Genomic DNA, 12701 nt, shown 5'->3' with positions numbered 1-12701 from the left:
CAACACTCGCTCAGTACTGCAGTTTCAGGTCAGACCGGGGGGTGGGGGGGCGGGGGGAGGTCTGGAGTGAGTGCTCAGACGTAGCTCCAACAATCCAGTCACGAAAATGGCACCAACCCAAAGATGACAAAACCGGCGACACAACGGAACCTCACCTCGTCTTCTCCTTCTCTCTGAAGTCCAGGAATGAATTGAGAACTCTGCGCTGAAATTTTTTTTTAAAAAACGAAAGAATTAATGAGGCTGTAAGTTAAATTTCCTCAGCGTTACCGTCCCAATCATCACCGGGGGATGGCAATGCTGTTTGATGCCAGGGAACAATGATTAGATCAGGAGTGCGGGGCAGGAGGGGAGCGGGGGTACCAGGTGAGCAGGGAGTGGGGACCAGGGGTATCGGGGGGAAGGGGAGAGGTGGCCAGGAGGGTAGGGGAGTGGGCATGGGGCCAGGGTGCAGGACAGTGGGGGAGCAGGAGAGGTGAGGGCAGGGAGTGGGGAGGAGAGGGTGGGGGGGAGGGGAGGAGAGGAGAGGGTGGGGGGGAGGGGAGGAGAGGGTGGGGGGGAGGGGAGGAGAGGGTGGGGGGGGAGGAGAGGGTGGGGGGGAGGGGGGGAGGGGAGGAGAGGGGTGGGGGGGAGGGGAGGAGAGGGTGGGGGGGAGGGGAGGAGAGGGTGGGGGGGAGGGGAGGAGAGGGGGGGGGGGGAGGGGAGGAGAGGGGGGGAGGGGAGGAGAGGGTGGGGGGGGAGGGGAGGAGAGGGTGGGGGGGAGGGGAGGAGAGGGTGGGGGGGAGGGGAGGAGAGGGTGGGGGGGAGGGGAGGAGAGGGTGGGGGGGAGGGGAGGAGAGGGTGGGGGGGAGGGGAGGAGAGGGTGGGGGGGAGGGGAGGAGAGGGTGGGGGGGAGGGGAGGAGAGGGTGGGGGGGAGGGGAGGAGAGGGTGGGGGGGAGGGGAGAGAGAGTGTGGGGGGGAGGGGAGAGAGAGGGTGGGGGGGAGGGGAGAGAGAGGGTGGGGGGGAGGGGAGAGAGAGGGTGGGGGGAGGGGAGAGAGTGTGGGGGGGAGGGGAGAGAGAGGGTGGGGGGGAGGGGAGGAGAGGGTGGGGGGAGGGGAGAGAGAGGGTGGGGGGGAGGGGAGAGAGAGTGGGGGGAGGGGAGGAGAGGGTGGGGGGGAGGGGAGGAGAGGGTGGGGGGGGAGGGGAGGAGAGGGTGGGGGGGAGGAGAGGGTGGGGGGGGGGGAGGAGAGGGTGGGGGGAGGAGAGGGTGGGGGGAGGGGAGGAGAGGGTGGGGGGGAGGAGAGGGTGGGGGGGAGGAGAGGGTGGGGGGGAGGAGAGGGTGGGGGGGAGGAGAGGGTGGGGGGGGAGGGGAGGAGAGGGTGGGGGGAGGGGAGGAGAGGGTGGGGGGGAGGGGAGGAGAGGGTGGGGGGGAGGGGAGGAGAGGGTGGGGGGAGGGGAGGAGAGGGTGGGGGGGGTAGGAGAGGGTGGGGGGAGGGGAGGAGAGGGTGGGGGGAGGGGAGGAGAGGGTGGGGGGAGGGGAGGAGAGGGTGGGTGGGGGGAGGGGAGGAGAGGGTGGGGGGGAGGAGAGGGTGGGGGGGGAGGAGAGGGTGGGGGGGAGGAGAGGGTGGGGGGGGAGGAGAGGGGGGGGGAGGAGAGGGGGGGGGAGGAGAGGGGGGGGAGGAGAGGGGGGGGGAGGAGAGGGTGGGGGGGAGGAGAGGGTGGGGGGGGAGGAGAGGGTGGGGGGGGAGGAGAGGGTGGGGGGGAGGAGAGGGTGGGGGGAGGGGAGGAGAGGGTGGGGGGAGGGGAGGAGAGGGTGGGGGGAGGGGAGGAGAGGGTGGGGGGAGGGAGGAGAGGGTGGGGGGAGGGGAGGAAGAGGTTGGGGGGAGGGGAGGAGAGGGTGGGGGGGAGGGGAGGAGAGGGCGGGGGGGAGGGGAGGAGAGGGCGGGGGGGAGGGGAGGAGAGGGCGGGGGGGAGGGGAGGAGAGGGCGGGGGGGGGAGGAGAGGGCGGGGGGGGGAGGGGAGGAGAGGGTGGGGGGGAGGGGAGGAGAGGGCGGGGGGAGGGGAGGAGAGGGCGGGGGGGAGGGGAGGAGAGGGCGGGGGGAGGGGAGGAGAGGGCGGGGGGGAGGGGAGGAGAGGGTGGGGGGGGAGGGGAGGAGAGGGTGGGGGGGGAGGGGAGGAGAGGGTGGGGGGGGGAGGGGAGGAGAGGGTGGGGGGGAGGGGAGGAGAGGGTGGGGGGGAGGGGAGGAGAGGGCGGGGGGGAGGGGAGGAGAGGGCGGGGGGAGGGGAGGAGAGGGCGGGGGGGAGGGGCGGAGAGTGCGGGGGGGGGGAAGGAGGGAGGGGGCCAGGGGTGCGGAGGTGGGGGAGTGGGCCAGGGGTGCGGGAGAGGGAGGCCAGGGATGCAGTGGAGGGGTGCCGAGGGTGCGAGGGGGCACCAACAGTGAGGGGGTGAGGTTGGGCCATAGGTGGGAGTGAGTGGGGGGTGTGAGGGAGTGGGGGCCAGGCGTTTGCGGGAGGGGGAAAGGATTTGAGGGTACGCCAAGGGTGCAAGGGAGAGGGGGCCAGGCATACGGGGGAGGGGTGATACCAGAGACAGGGGAGGCCAGGAGTTCCGGAGAGGGGAGAGCCAGGCGTTCGAGGGAGGGGGAAGGGGGGCGGGAGGAGTGCCAGGGGTGCAGGTCATGGGGAGACAGGTGTGCAGGGGAGGGAGCACCATAGGTGCGGGGGAGGTGTAAGCCAGGGTTCGAGGGGCAGGGGTTCAGTGGGGTTTCCAGGGGTGCTAGGTGAGGGGGGCAACGTGCGGGGGAGGGAGTGCTGGGGTGAGGGTAGGGGTAGGCCACGGGTTAGGGGTTGGGGCTCCACGCGTTCGAGGGGGGAGGCCACGGGTTCGGGGGTGGGGTGGCCACTGGTTCGGGGGGGAGGTCATGGGCTGGGGGGCGGGGCGCCACGCATTTGAGGGGGGAGGCCACGGGGGAGGGGAGGCCACGGGGGAGGGGAGGCCACAGGGGAGGGGAGACCACGGGGGAGGGGAGACCACGGGGGAGGGGAGACCACGGGGAGGGGAGACCACGGGGGAGGGGAAGGGGAGGCCACGGGGATGGAAGGGGAGAGGGGGTGGGCCACGGGGGAGCGCCACGCGTTCGAGGGGGGAGGCCACGGGTTCAAGGGGGAGGCCACGGGTTCAAGGGGGAGGCCACGGGTTCAAGGGGGGAAGCCACGGGTTCAAGGGGGGAAGCCACGGGTTCAAGGGGGGAAGCCACGGGTTCAAGGGGGGAAGCCACGGGTTCAAGGGGGGAAGCCACGGGTTCAAGGGGGGAAGCCACGGGTTCAAGGGGGGAAGCCACGGGTTCAAGGGGGGAAGCCACGGGTTCAAGGGGGGAAGCCACAGGTTCAAGGGGGAAGCCACGGGTTCAAGGGGGGAGGCCATAGGTTCAAGGGGGGAGGCCACGGGTTTGGGAGAGGGGAAGCCACAGGGTGGAGGGGAAGCCACGGGTTGGAGGGGTGGAGGGGAGGCCACGGGTTGGAGGAGTGATGGGGAGGCCACGGGGTGGAGGGGAGGCCACGGGGTGGAGGGGAGGCCACGGGTTCGGTGGAGGGGAGGCCACGGGTTCGGTGGAGGGGAGGCCACGGGTTCGGTGGAGGGGAGGCCACGGGTTCGGTGGAGGGGAGGCCACGGGTTCGGGGGAGGGGAGGCCACGGGTTCGGGGGAGGGGAGGCCACGGGTTCGGGGGAGGGGAGGCCACGGGTTCGGGGGAGGGGAGGCCACGGGTTCGGGGGAGGGGAGGCCACGGGTTCGGGGGAGGGGAGGCCACGGGTTCGAGGGGGGGTGGGGGGGAGGCCACGGGTTCGAGGGGGGGTGGGGGGGGAAGGCCACGGGTTCGAGGGGGGGTGTGGGGGAGGCCACGGGTTCGAGGGGGGGTGGGGGGGAGGCCACGGGTTCGAGGGGGGGTGGGGGGGGAGGCCACAGGTTCCGGATTGGGTAGATTTGTAACTGGGACAGGAGTTGTGCGATTCAGTAACGCGGAGAGACTGGGGAGAGTGTCACTAAAATTCAACATTTACCAGCTTTTCAGCTGCAGTGTTCTCTATGAAACGGGATCCATGTCCTGGACTCCCCGGGCACCGGACTGTAACCCCTAGAGAGACACATGTGGTTTAGGTTAGGGTTATTTCAGCATTCTCACCCCTTCACTCATCCACCCCAATTCCCAGGATGTCAGTACTGGGAAGAGGAATCTTTTCCTTTCCAGACATCCGCTGGCAACTTCCCCATCAAACATTCCCAAGGCAGGTACAGCACAGAATTATATACAGAGTAAACTCCCTCTTCACTGCCCCATCAAACACTCCCAGGACAGGTACAGCACAGGGTTAGATACAGAAAATAGCTCCCTCTATAGTTTCCCCATCAAACACTTCCAGGACAGGTACAGCATGGGGTTAGACACTGGGCAGCACGGTAGCATAGTGGTTAGCACAATTGCTTCACAGCTCCAGAGTCCCAGGTTCGATTCCCCGCTGGGTCACTGTCTGTGCCGAGCTCCTTACAAAGTTTCACACCTGCATATAACTAAACAAACTCCCCGCCTTGGGTGGCTGTGTGGAGTTTGCACGTCCTCCCCGTTTCTGCGTGGGTTTCCTCCGGGTGCTCCGGTTTCCTCCGACAGTCCAAAGATGCGCAGGTTAGGTGGATTGATCGTGATAAATTGCCCTTAGTGTCAAAAATTGTCCTTAGTGTTGGGTGGGGTTACTGGGTTATGGGGATAGGGTGGATGTGTGGGCTTGGGTAGGGTGCTCTTGCCAAGAGCTGGTGCAGACCCGATGGACCGAATGGCCTCCTTCTGCACTGTAAATTCTATGAAATCTATGACATAGAGTAAAGCTCCTTCTACACTGCCCCCATCAAACACTCCCAGGACAGATATAGCACTGGGTTAGATACAGAGCAAAGCTCCCTCTACACTGTCCCCACCAAACACTCCCAGGACAGTTATAGCATGGGGCTAGCCACAGAATAAAGCTTCTTATGTATCCCCACTGCCACCTCACCCACAACCTCTGAAGAGGCACTGCACATCTGTTTGCACCCACGAAATTTGAAGTACTTACACCACACGTTCCTCTCACCGTAGTACACCGTGTAGCCATTGCTGGGGTTAGCCAGACCTGGGGACACAATGGGGAATGTTAGCAATCGTATTCATGGCCAGGAGGAGAGACCTTCACAGTTAATATCAGCCTTGATATCTCAGGTAAAAGCAGAAACAGGTGAGCCGGTTACCGCAAACTAAGTCAATCAAGCTACAGTCTGATCTGGGGACTCAGGAGATGAAAATCACAGGAGTCCACTCTCAATCACAGCCCAGCGTTAGCAAGTAGCCGACATCTGAAGGAGGTGGAAGAGGGGGAGATCGTGTTGGGGGTGGCGGGGAGGGGGCGCCAATCCATCACTCCAGGATAGAAATCACCTTGCAGTCGCTTCTTAAGTGGGCAAATCAATCACCACTCTGCCAAAGTCGCCACCTGGTGCTTCTCCACAAAGGACAACACACCGACATCAGGGCACCCCTCTCTCTCACACTGGCACAGGATTGGGCACAAGGAAATCTTGTCAAGAAGGTGCCAGGACCAGCATGTAAACACCCGGGAGAGAAAGCAAAAAAAGAAATAACGGAAGACAGGCAGAAAAATGGATAAGAAAAAGGTCCTACCTTCATCAAGACCAAAGCCAATGTTTAATGCCCTGAACTCCTCCTGTTTAACAAACGTTGCCATCCCATTCTGACCACCGATTTCTTCATCTGCATCACAGAAAATCGCCTCAGATACAGCAACAGAAGATTGGCCACTTCATATTTGGCAAGACTGCTGTGCCCACCTACTCCATGCCTGCCGCCTCCTCGCCCTGAACCCACCTTCCCCTCGCCCATGTTCCCCCTCACCCAACTCCCCGCTCCCACTTCCCCTGCACCCATCTCCCCTTGCCCTGCGTCCACTTCATAGAGCTAGTGCAACTAGGTCAGCAATAGAGTGGAAGGGAGGGTTGAGAAGGTAAAGGACTTGGTTTAACATCCTATCTGTGGGACTCTTATATTACCTTTTTTAAAATAAATTTAGAGTACCCAATTCCTTTTTTCCAATTAAGGGGCAATTTAGCATGGCCAATCCACATACCCTGCACATCTTTGGGTTGTGGAGGCAAAACCCACGCAAACACGGGGAGAATGTGCAAACTCCACACGGACAGTGACCTAATGCCGGGATCGAACCTGTGACCTCAGCGCCGTGAGGCAGCTGTGCTAACCACTGTGCCACAGTGCTGTCCTTTATTTTAACTTCTAATGGGAATTGGTAGTCTGGTTGGTGGCTTTACTATTGTTAATTACTCACTTGAATAGACTTCAATAAGAACTGAGTAAAAACTTAGAAACAAAATATCAAACAACACATTAAAAAGTCAAGCACATGGCAAAAAGCATAAAGCACAAAAGGAAATCACTTTAACACAAACAACCAGATAGATGATTCAACAGACATTCATTTGAACAAACCAGGAGGTCTCAGCTGAGAATTAGAAGCCAATGAAAGTAAATGAGGGGTTAAACCAAAGATAAGAATTCCTTTAAAAATAGAACCTTGTTGAACTGTGGCTTGGCAATTCCTAGAGCACATTTGCCTGCACACCCAAAACACCCAAGCCATATGTGATCTAGTTAAGCTGAGCACAGAGTTCTGGCAAACAGCTGGCTTTCAAAGTGAGCAATAAATAGATGATGTATTTCATTCTGGGAGGAAACTTGCTCTGCAACAGACTGGCTCCCATGTTTCCTACATTACAACAGTGCCTCCACTGCCATTTTAGGACATCCTGTGCTCATGAAAGGTGCTATGAATTCATGGCTATTTGGAGACATAGTCGTGGAGATTTACACCACAGAAAGAGGCCCTTCGGTCCATTGTTTCTGTGCCGGCCACCAAGCACCTATCTATGTAAACCAGGAATTCAGGGAGCTAGGGTGGAAGCTGAGAGCCAGGACAGACCGTGTTGCCATCTCTGGTTTGCTGCCAGTGCCACGTGTTAGCGAGGTGAGGAACAGGGAGAGAGCGCAGTTAAACATGCGGCTACAGGGATGGTGGAGGAGGGAGGGTTTTGGATAATTGGAGCCCATTCTGGGGAAGGTGGGACCAATACAAACAGGATGGGTTACACCTGAACCAGAGGGGCACCAATATCCTGGGAGGGAAATTTGCTAAAGCTCTTCGGGGGTGTTTAAAATAATTGGCAGGGGGATGGGAAACTGATTTGTAGTCCAGGAGCTAGCATTGCTGGAGTTCAGGAAGTTGAGGGTAGTGCAGTACTGAGGAAGGTACTAAGGTCACAAGAGTGGACCTGCAGGCATGAAGGTGGTTTGAAGTGTGTCTACTTCAATGTGAGGAGCATCAGGAATAAGGTTGGTGAGCTTGAAGCATGGATTGGTACCTGGGAGTACGACGTTGTGGCCATTACGGAGACGTGGCTAGAACAGGGGCAGGAATGGTTGTTGGATGTTCCGGGGTTTAGATGTTTCAGTCAAATTAGGGAAGGTGGTAAAAGAGGTGGAGGAGTAGCATTATTAATCAAGGATAGTATAATGGCTGTAGAAAGGCAGTTTGAGGAGGATCAGTCTACTTAGGTAGTGTCGGCTGAAGTTAGAAATAGGAAAGGAGCGGTCACGTTGTTAGGAGTTTTCTATAGGCCCCCAAACAGTAACAGAGATGTGGAGGAAAAGATTGCAGTGCAGATTTTGGATAGGTGCAGTAGTCACAGGGTAGTTGTCATGGGTGACTTCAACTTTCCAAATATTGATTGGAACCACTATAATTCAAATAGTTTGGATGGGGCTGTTTTAGTCCAGTGTGTTCAGGAGGGTTTCCTCACACAATATGTGGATAGACCGCCTAGAGGCGGGCCACATTGGATTTGGTACTGGGTAATGAACCAGGCCAAGTGTTAGATTTGGTTGTGGGAGAGCACTTTGGAGATAGTGACCACAATTCGGTGACTTTCACTATAGCAATGGAGAGGGATAGGAACATACGGCAGGACAAGGTTTATAACTGGGGGGAGGCGAATTACGATGCAATTAGGCAAGAATTAGGGAGCATAAGATGGAAACAGGAACTGTCAGAGATAGGCACAATTGAGATGTGGAGCTTGTTCAGGCAGCAAATACTAGATGTCCTTGATATGTATGTCCCTGTCAGGCAGGGATGAAATGGTCGAGTGAGGGAATCATGGTTTCCAAAGGAGGTTGAATGTCTTGTCAAGAGGAAGAAGGGGGCTTATGTAAGGATGAGAAAACAAGGTTCAGTTAGGACACTTGAAGGATACAAGATAGCTAGGAAGGAGCTCAAGAAAGGGCTTAGGAGGACTAGGAGGGGGCATGAGAAGTCCTTGGCGGTAGAATCAAGGAAAACCCCAAAGGCTTTTTACACTTATGTAAGGAATAAAAGAATGACCAAGGTGAAGTTAGGGCCGGTCAAGGACAGTAGTGATAATGTGTGCATGGAGTCTGAAGACATAGGAGAATACCTAAATGAATACTTTTCTTCAATGTTCACAAAGGAGAGGGGCCATGTTGTTGAGGAGGATAGGCTGATAGGCTGGTGGAGGTAGATATTTGGAAGGAAGATGTGTTAGACATTTTGAGAAGCCTGAGGATAGATAAGTCCCCTGGGCCTGATGGGATATATTCTAGGATTCTTCGGGAGGCGAGGGATGAGATTGCAGAACCTTTGGCTTTGATCTTTATGTCCTCACTGTCTACAGGAATAGTACCAGAAGACTGGAGAGAGGCGAATATTGTCCCCTTGTTCAAGAAAGGGAATAGGTATAACCCTGGGAATTATAGGCCGGTTAGTCTCACTTCGGTCATAGGTAAATTATTGGAAAGTGTCCTGAGGGATAGGATTTATGATCATTTGGAAAGATACAGCTTATTCCAGGATAGTCAGCACGGATTTGTGAGGGGTAAGTCTTGCCTCACAAGTTTGATTGTATTCTCTAAGGAGGTAACTAAGTACATAGATGAAGGTAGAGCAGTTGATGTCGTAGACATGGATTTTAGTAAGGCATTTGATAAGGTGCCCCATGGTCGGCTCATGCAGAAAGTAAGGAGGCATGGCATTGAGGGAAATTTGGCCGATTGGATCAGTAACTGACTATCACATAGAAGACAAATGGCGGTGGTAGATGGTAAATTTTCATCCTGGAGCCCAGTCACCAGCGGTGTACCACAGGGATCAGTGCTGGGTCCTCTGCTATTTGCGATTTTTATCAATGACTTGGATGATAGAGTTGAAGGTTGGGCTAGTAAAGTTAGTAAACTCCATGATTGGTGGAGTAGTGGATAATGTGGAGGGCTGTTGTAGGCTGCGAAGAGACATTGATAGGATGCAGAGCTGGGCTGAAAAGTGGCAGGTGGAGTTTAACCCTGATAAGTGCGAGGTGATTCATTTTGGTAGGACAAATTTGAATGCGGATTACAGGGTTAACGGCAGGGCTCTGAAGAATGTTGAGGAGCAGAGAGATCTCAGAGTTCATGTCCATAGATCTCTGAAAGTTGCCACCCAAGTGGTAGAGCCATGAAGAAAGCCTATAGTGTGTTAGCATTTATTAACAGAGGGATTGAGTTTAAGAGCAGTGAGGTTATGCTGCAACTGTACAAGACCTTGGTTCGACCACATTTGGAGTATTGTGTGCAGTTCTGGTCATTATGGGAAGGATGTGGAAGCATTGGAAAGGGTGCAAAGGAGATTTACCAGGATGCTGCCTGGATTGGAGGGTAGGTCTTGTGAGGAAAGGTTGAGGGAGCTAGGGCTTTTCTCATTGGAGCGAAGGAGGATGAGAGGTGACTTAATTGAGGTGTATAAGATGATGAGAGGGATAGATAGAGTGGACGTTCAGTGACTTTTTCCTCGGCTGGATGCAGCTGTTACAAGGGGGCATAACTAGAAGGTTCAGGGTGGAAGATATAGGGGGGACGGTCGGCCCGCGTGGGTCTCGAAAGTCGACCGGGTTGGGTCCCGAAGGTTGGCCGGTTGGTAAAAATGGGTCCTCGGAAAAAAAGTTTGAAAAACACTGATGTAGACTATATCAATGCACTGTCCCCACCTCCTTGAAAAATTCAATCAAATTTGTTAGACATGGTCTCCCATGACAATGCCATGCTAACTATCCTTGCCTCCCCAAGTAGAGATTAACTCTGTCCCTCAGAATTTTTTCCAATAATTTCCAGGCCACTGATGTCAGACCACTGTTCTGTCATTTCCTGGTTCTTCCCTTCTTGAATAATGGTGCCATATTAGCTGGCCTCCAGTCCTCTAACACCTCTTCTGTGGCCAGAGAAGATTTGAAAATTAATGTCAGAGCCCCTGCAATCTCCTATCTGCCTCACATAGCAGCCTGGGATACATCTCATCTGGGTCTGGAGATTTATCCACTTTTAAACTCGCTAGAGCTGCTAACACCCCTTTCCTCTCGATGTTAATCCGTTCAATTATATCACAGTCCAAATCCCTGCTTCCTATACCTACAGCGCCCTTCTCCATAGTGAACACAGATCAAAATACTCATTTAACACCACACCAATGTCTTCCGCCTCAACGCACAGGCTGCCACTTTAGTCTCGAATAGGCCCTACTCTTTCCCTGGTTACCCTCCTGCCCTTAATATTCTTTGAGACAACTTGGGATTTTCCTTTATTTTGCCCGCTAGTTTTTTTTGATGCTCCCTCTTCGCTCACCTCATTTATTTTTTAAGTATCCCCTGCACTTGCCGAGGGCATCCATTGTTTTGCCCTCCTGTATCTGCCATTAGCCTCTCTTTTATTCCTTATCCAATCCTGTATATCCTTTGACATCCACGATTCTCTAGACTTTTTGGTCACACTCTACCATTTTTCCGATTACTGCATTAAACAGACTGCTGCCATCAAAAAAGATTACATAGAAGGCACCATTTGTATCACAAGCACTGCAGATAAAGGAATTCGGGACAGTCACTGTGCCAACAGCCAATACAACTGCCTCCTTACTCAGTGGAAACACAAACCCTTTTCATATTTACCAGGGACAAATGACAAGTGAATTGTCCGAGGAAATCGTTTCCCTTCTGATTTCAACTTCCGAATGGCTTCAATATATCTGAAAGAGACCGAAAATAAATACTTCTGCAATCAAAAACATTTATAACCAGTTCCTGGCATCAATGCATACATGCCACAATAAACAGTACAGTTTCTCACCCTCACAACTATACATTTCCATTTTTAAAACTTTTTACATTTTTGATGCAAGTGCAGCACCGGGAACCCTCAGCATCCAATCAAACACTTGCTCAGGGTAGATAGAGAGTAAAGCTCACTCTAAATTGTCCCATCAAACACTCACAGGACAGGTACAGCACGGGCTTAGATACAGAGTGAAGCTCCCGTGTACAAGCACAGGCTTAGATACAGAATAAAGCTTCCTACATTCTTACCATCAAACATTCCCAGGATAGGTACAGCAAGAGGTTTGATACAATGTAAAGCTCCCTCTACCCTGTCTCCATCAAACATTCCCACGGCAGGTACAGCACCGGGTTAGATACAGAGTAAAGCTCCCTCTATACTGTCCTCATCAAACACTCCCAGGACAGTTACAGCATGGGTTAGTTACAGAGTAAAGCTCCCTCTACACTGTCCCCATTAAACACTCCCAGTTCCCCAATCGGAAACCCTGGCTCAACCAAAAGGTTCACTCCCTGCTAAAGTCCCGGACGGAGGCATTCAAGTCTGACGATGCTGACCTATATAAGAAATCCAGGTATGATGTACGGAAAGCCATCAGGGATGCCAAAAGACAATACCACATCAAACTAGAGTCCCAGGCCAACGACACAAATCCAAGATGTCTATGGCAGGGCTTACATGAGGTCACAGGCTACAAAGCAACGCCAGGCGGAATCTCTGGGGCTGGAGCATCCCTCCCCGATGAACTGAGCAGGTTCTATGCCTGCTTTGAACAGTCAGCCAATACATCGGTGCCACCCGCCCCAACAGCCTTGGACACACCCATACCCACTATTACAGCCTCGGAGGTAAGAGCTGCCTTCGTAAATGTAAACCCGTGGAAAGCTACAGACCCCGACGGAGTCCCTGGGCGAGCACTCATGAGCCTGAGCTGACCAGCTGGCGAGTGTATTCGCAGATATCTTCAACACCTCACTTCTCCGCTCCAAGGTTCCTACCTGCTTCAAGAAGACCACCATAGTACCAGTACCAAAGAAGAACAAGATAGCGTGCCTCAACGCCTACCGACCAGTAGCCCTGACGTCTATTATCATGAAATGCTTCCAGTGGCTAGTCGTGAGACGGATCAACGCCAGCCTCCCAGATGGTCTCGATCCACTGCAGTTCATCTACTGCAGCAACCGATCCACAGCAGATGTTATCTCTCTGGCCCTACAATCAACTCTCGAACATCTCGACAACAAGGACACCTACATCAGACTGCTCCGCCTTCAACACCATTATCTCAACAAGAGTAATAACCAAACTGCAACCTTGGACTTGACCCCTTCTTCAGCAGCTGGATCCTGGACTTTCTCACCAATAGACCGCAATTTGTCAGGATAGGTAACAGCACCTCCTCCACAATATTCCTCAACACCGAGGCCCCGCAAGGGTGTCCGTTTAGTAC

General features: G+C 54.9%; 1 protein-coding gene across 5 annotated transcripts in view; it reads right to left on the bottom strand.

Moving 5' to 3' along the window:
* The window catches only part of LOC119973192 (aminoacylase-1-like), a 68611-nt gene that overhangs the window by 27272 nt on the left and 28638 nt on the right, over positions 1-12701 (bottom strand). For all 5 annotated transcript variants that reach the window (XM_038810845.1, XM_038810847.1, XM_038810844.1 and 2 more), the window contains exons 6-10: positions 11086-11162; positions 5690-5779; positions 5088-5144; positions 4041-4114; positions 156-205 (exon numbers count right to left, since the gene is read on the bottom strand). In XM_038810845.1, coding sequence (XP_038666773.1) covers positions 156-205; positions 4041-4114; positions 5088-5144; positions 5690-5779; positions 11086-11162 — 348 coding nt within the window. The remainder of the gene's footprint in view (positions 1-155; positions 206-4040; positions 4115-5087; positions 5145-5689; positions 5780-11085; positions 11163-12701) is intronic.

This window comes from Scyliorhinus canicula, chromosome 11, assembly GCF_902713615.1.
Source record: "Scyliorhinus canicula chromosome 11, sScyCan1.1, whole genome shotgun sequence".
Taxonomy (NCBI): Eukaryota; Metazoa; Chordata; class Chondrichthyes; order Carcharhiniformes; family Scyliorhinidae; genus Scyliorhinus; species Scyliorhinus canicula.
This window is presented reverse-complemented; position numbering and strand designations above follow the sequence as displayed.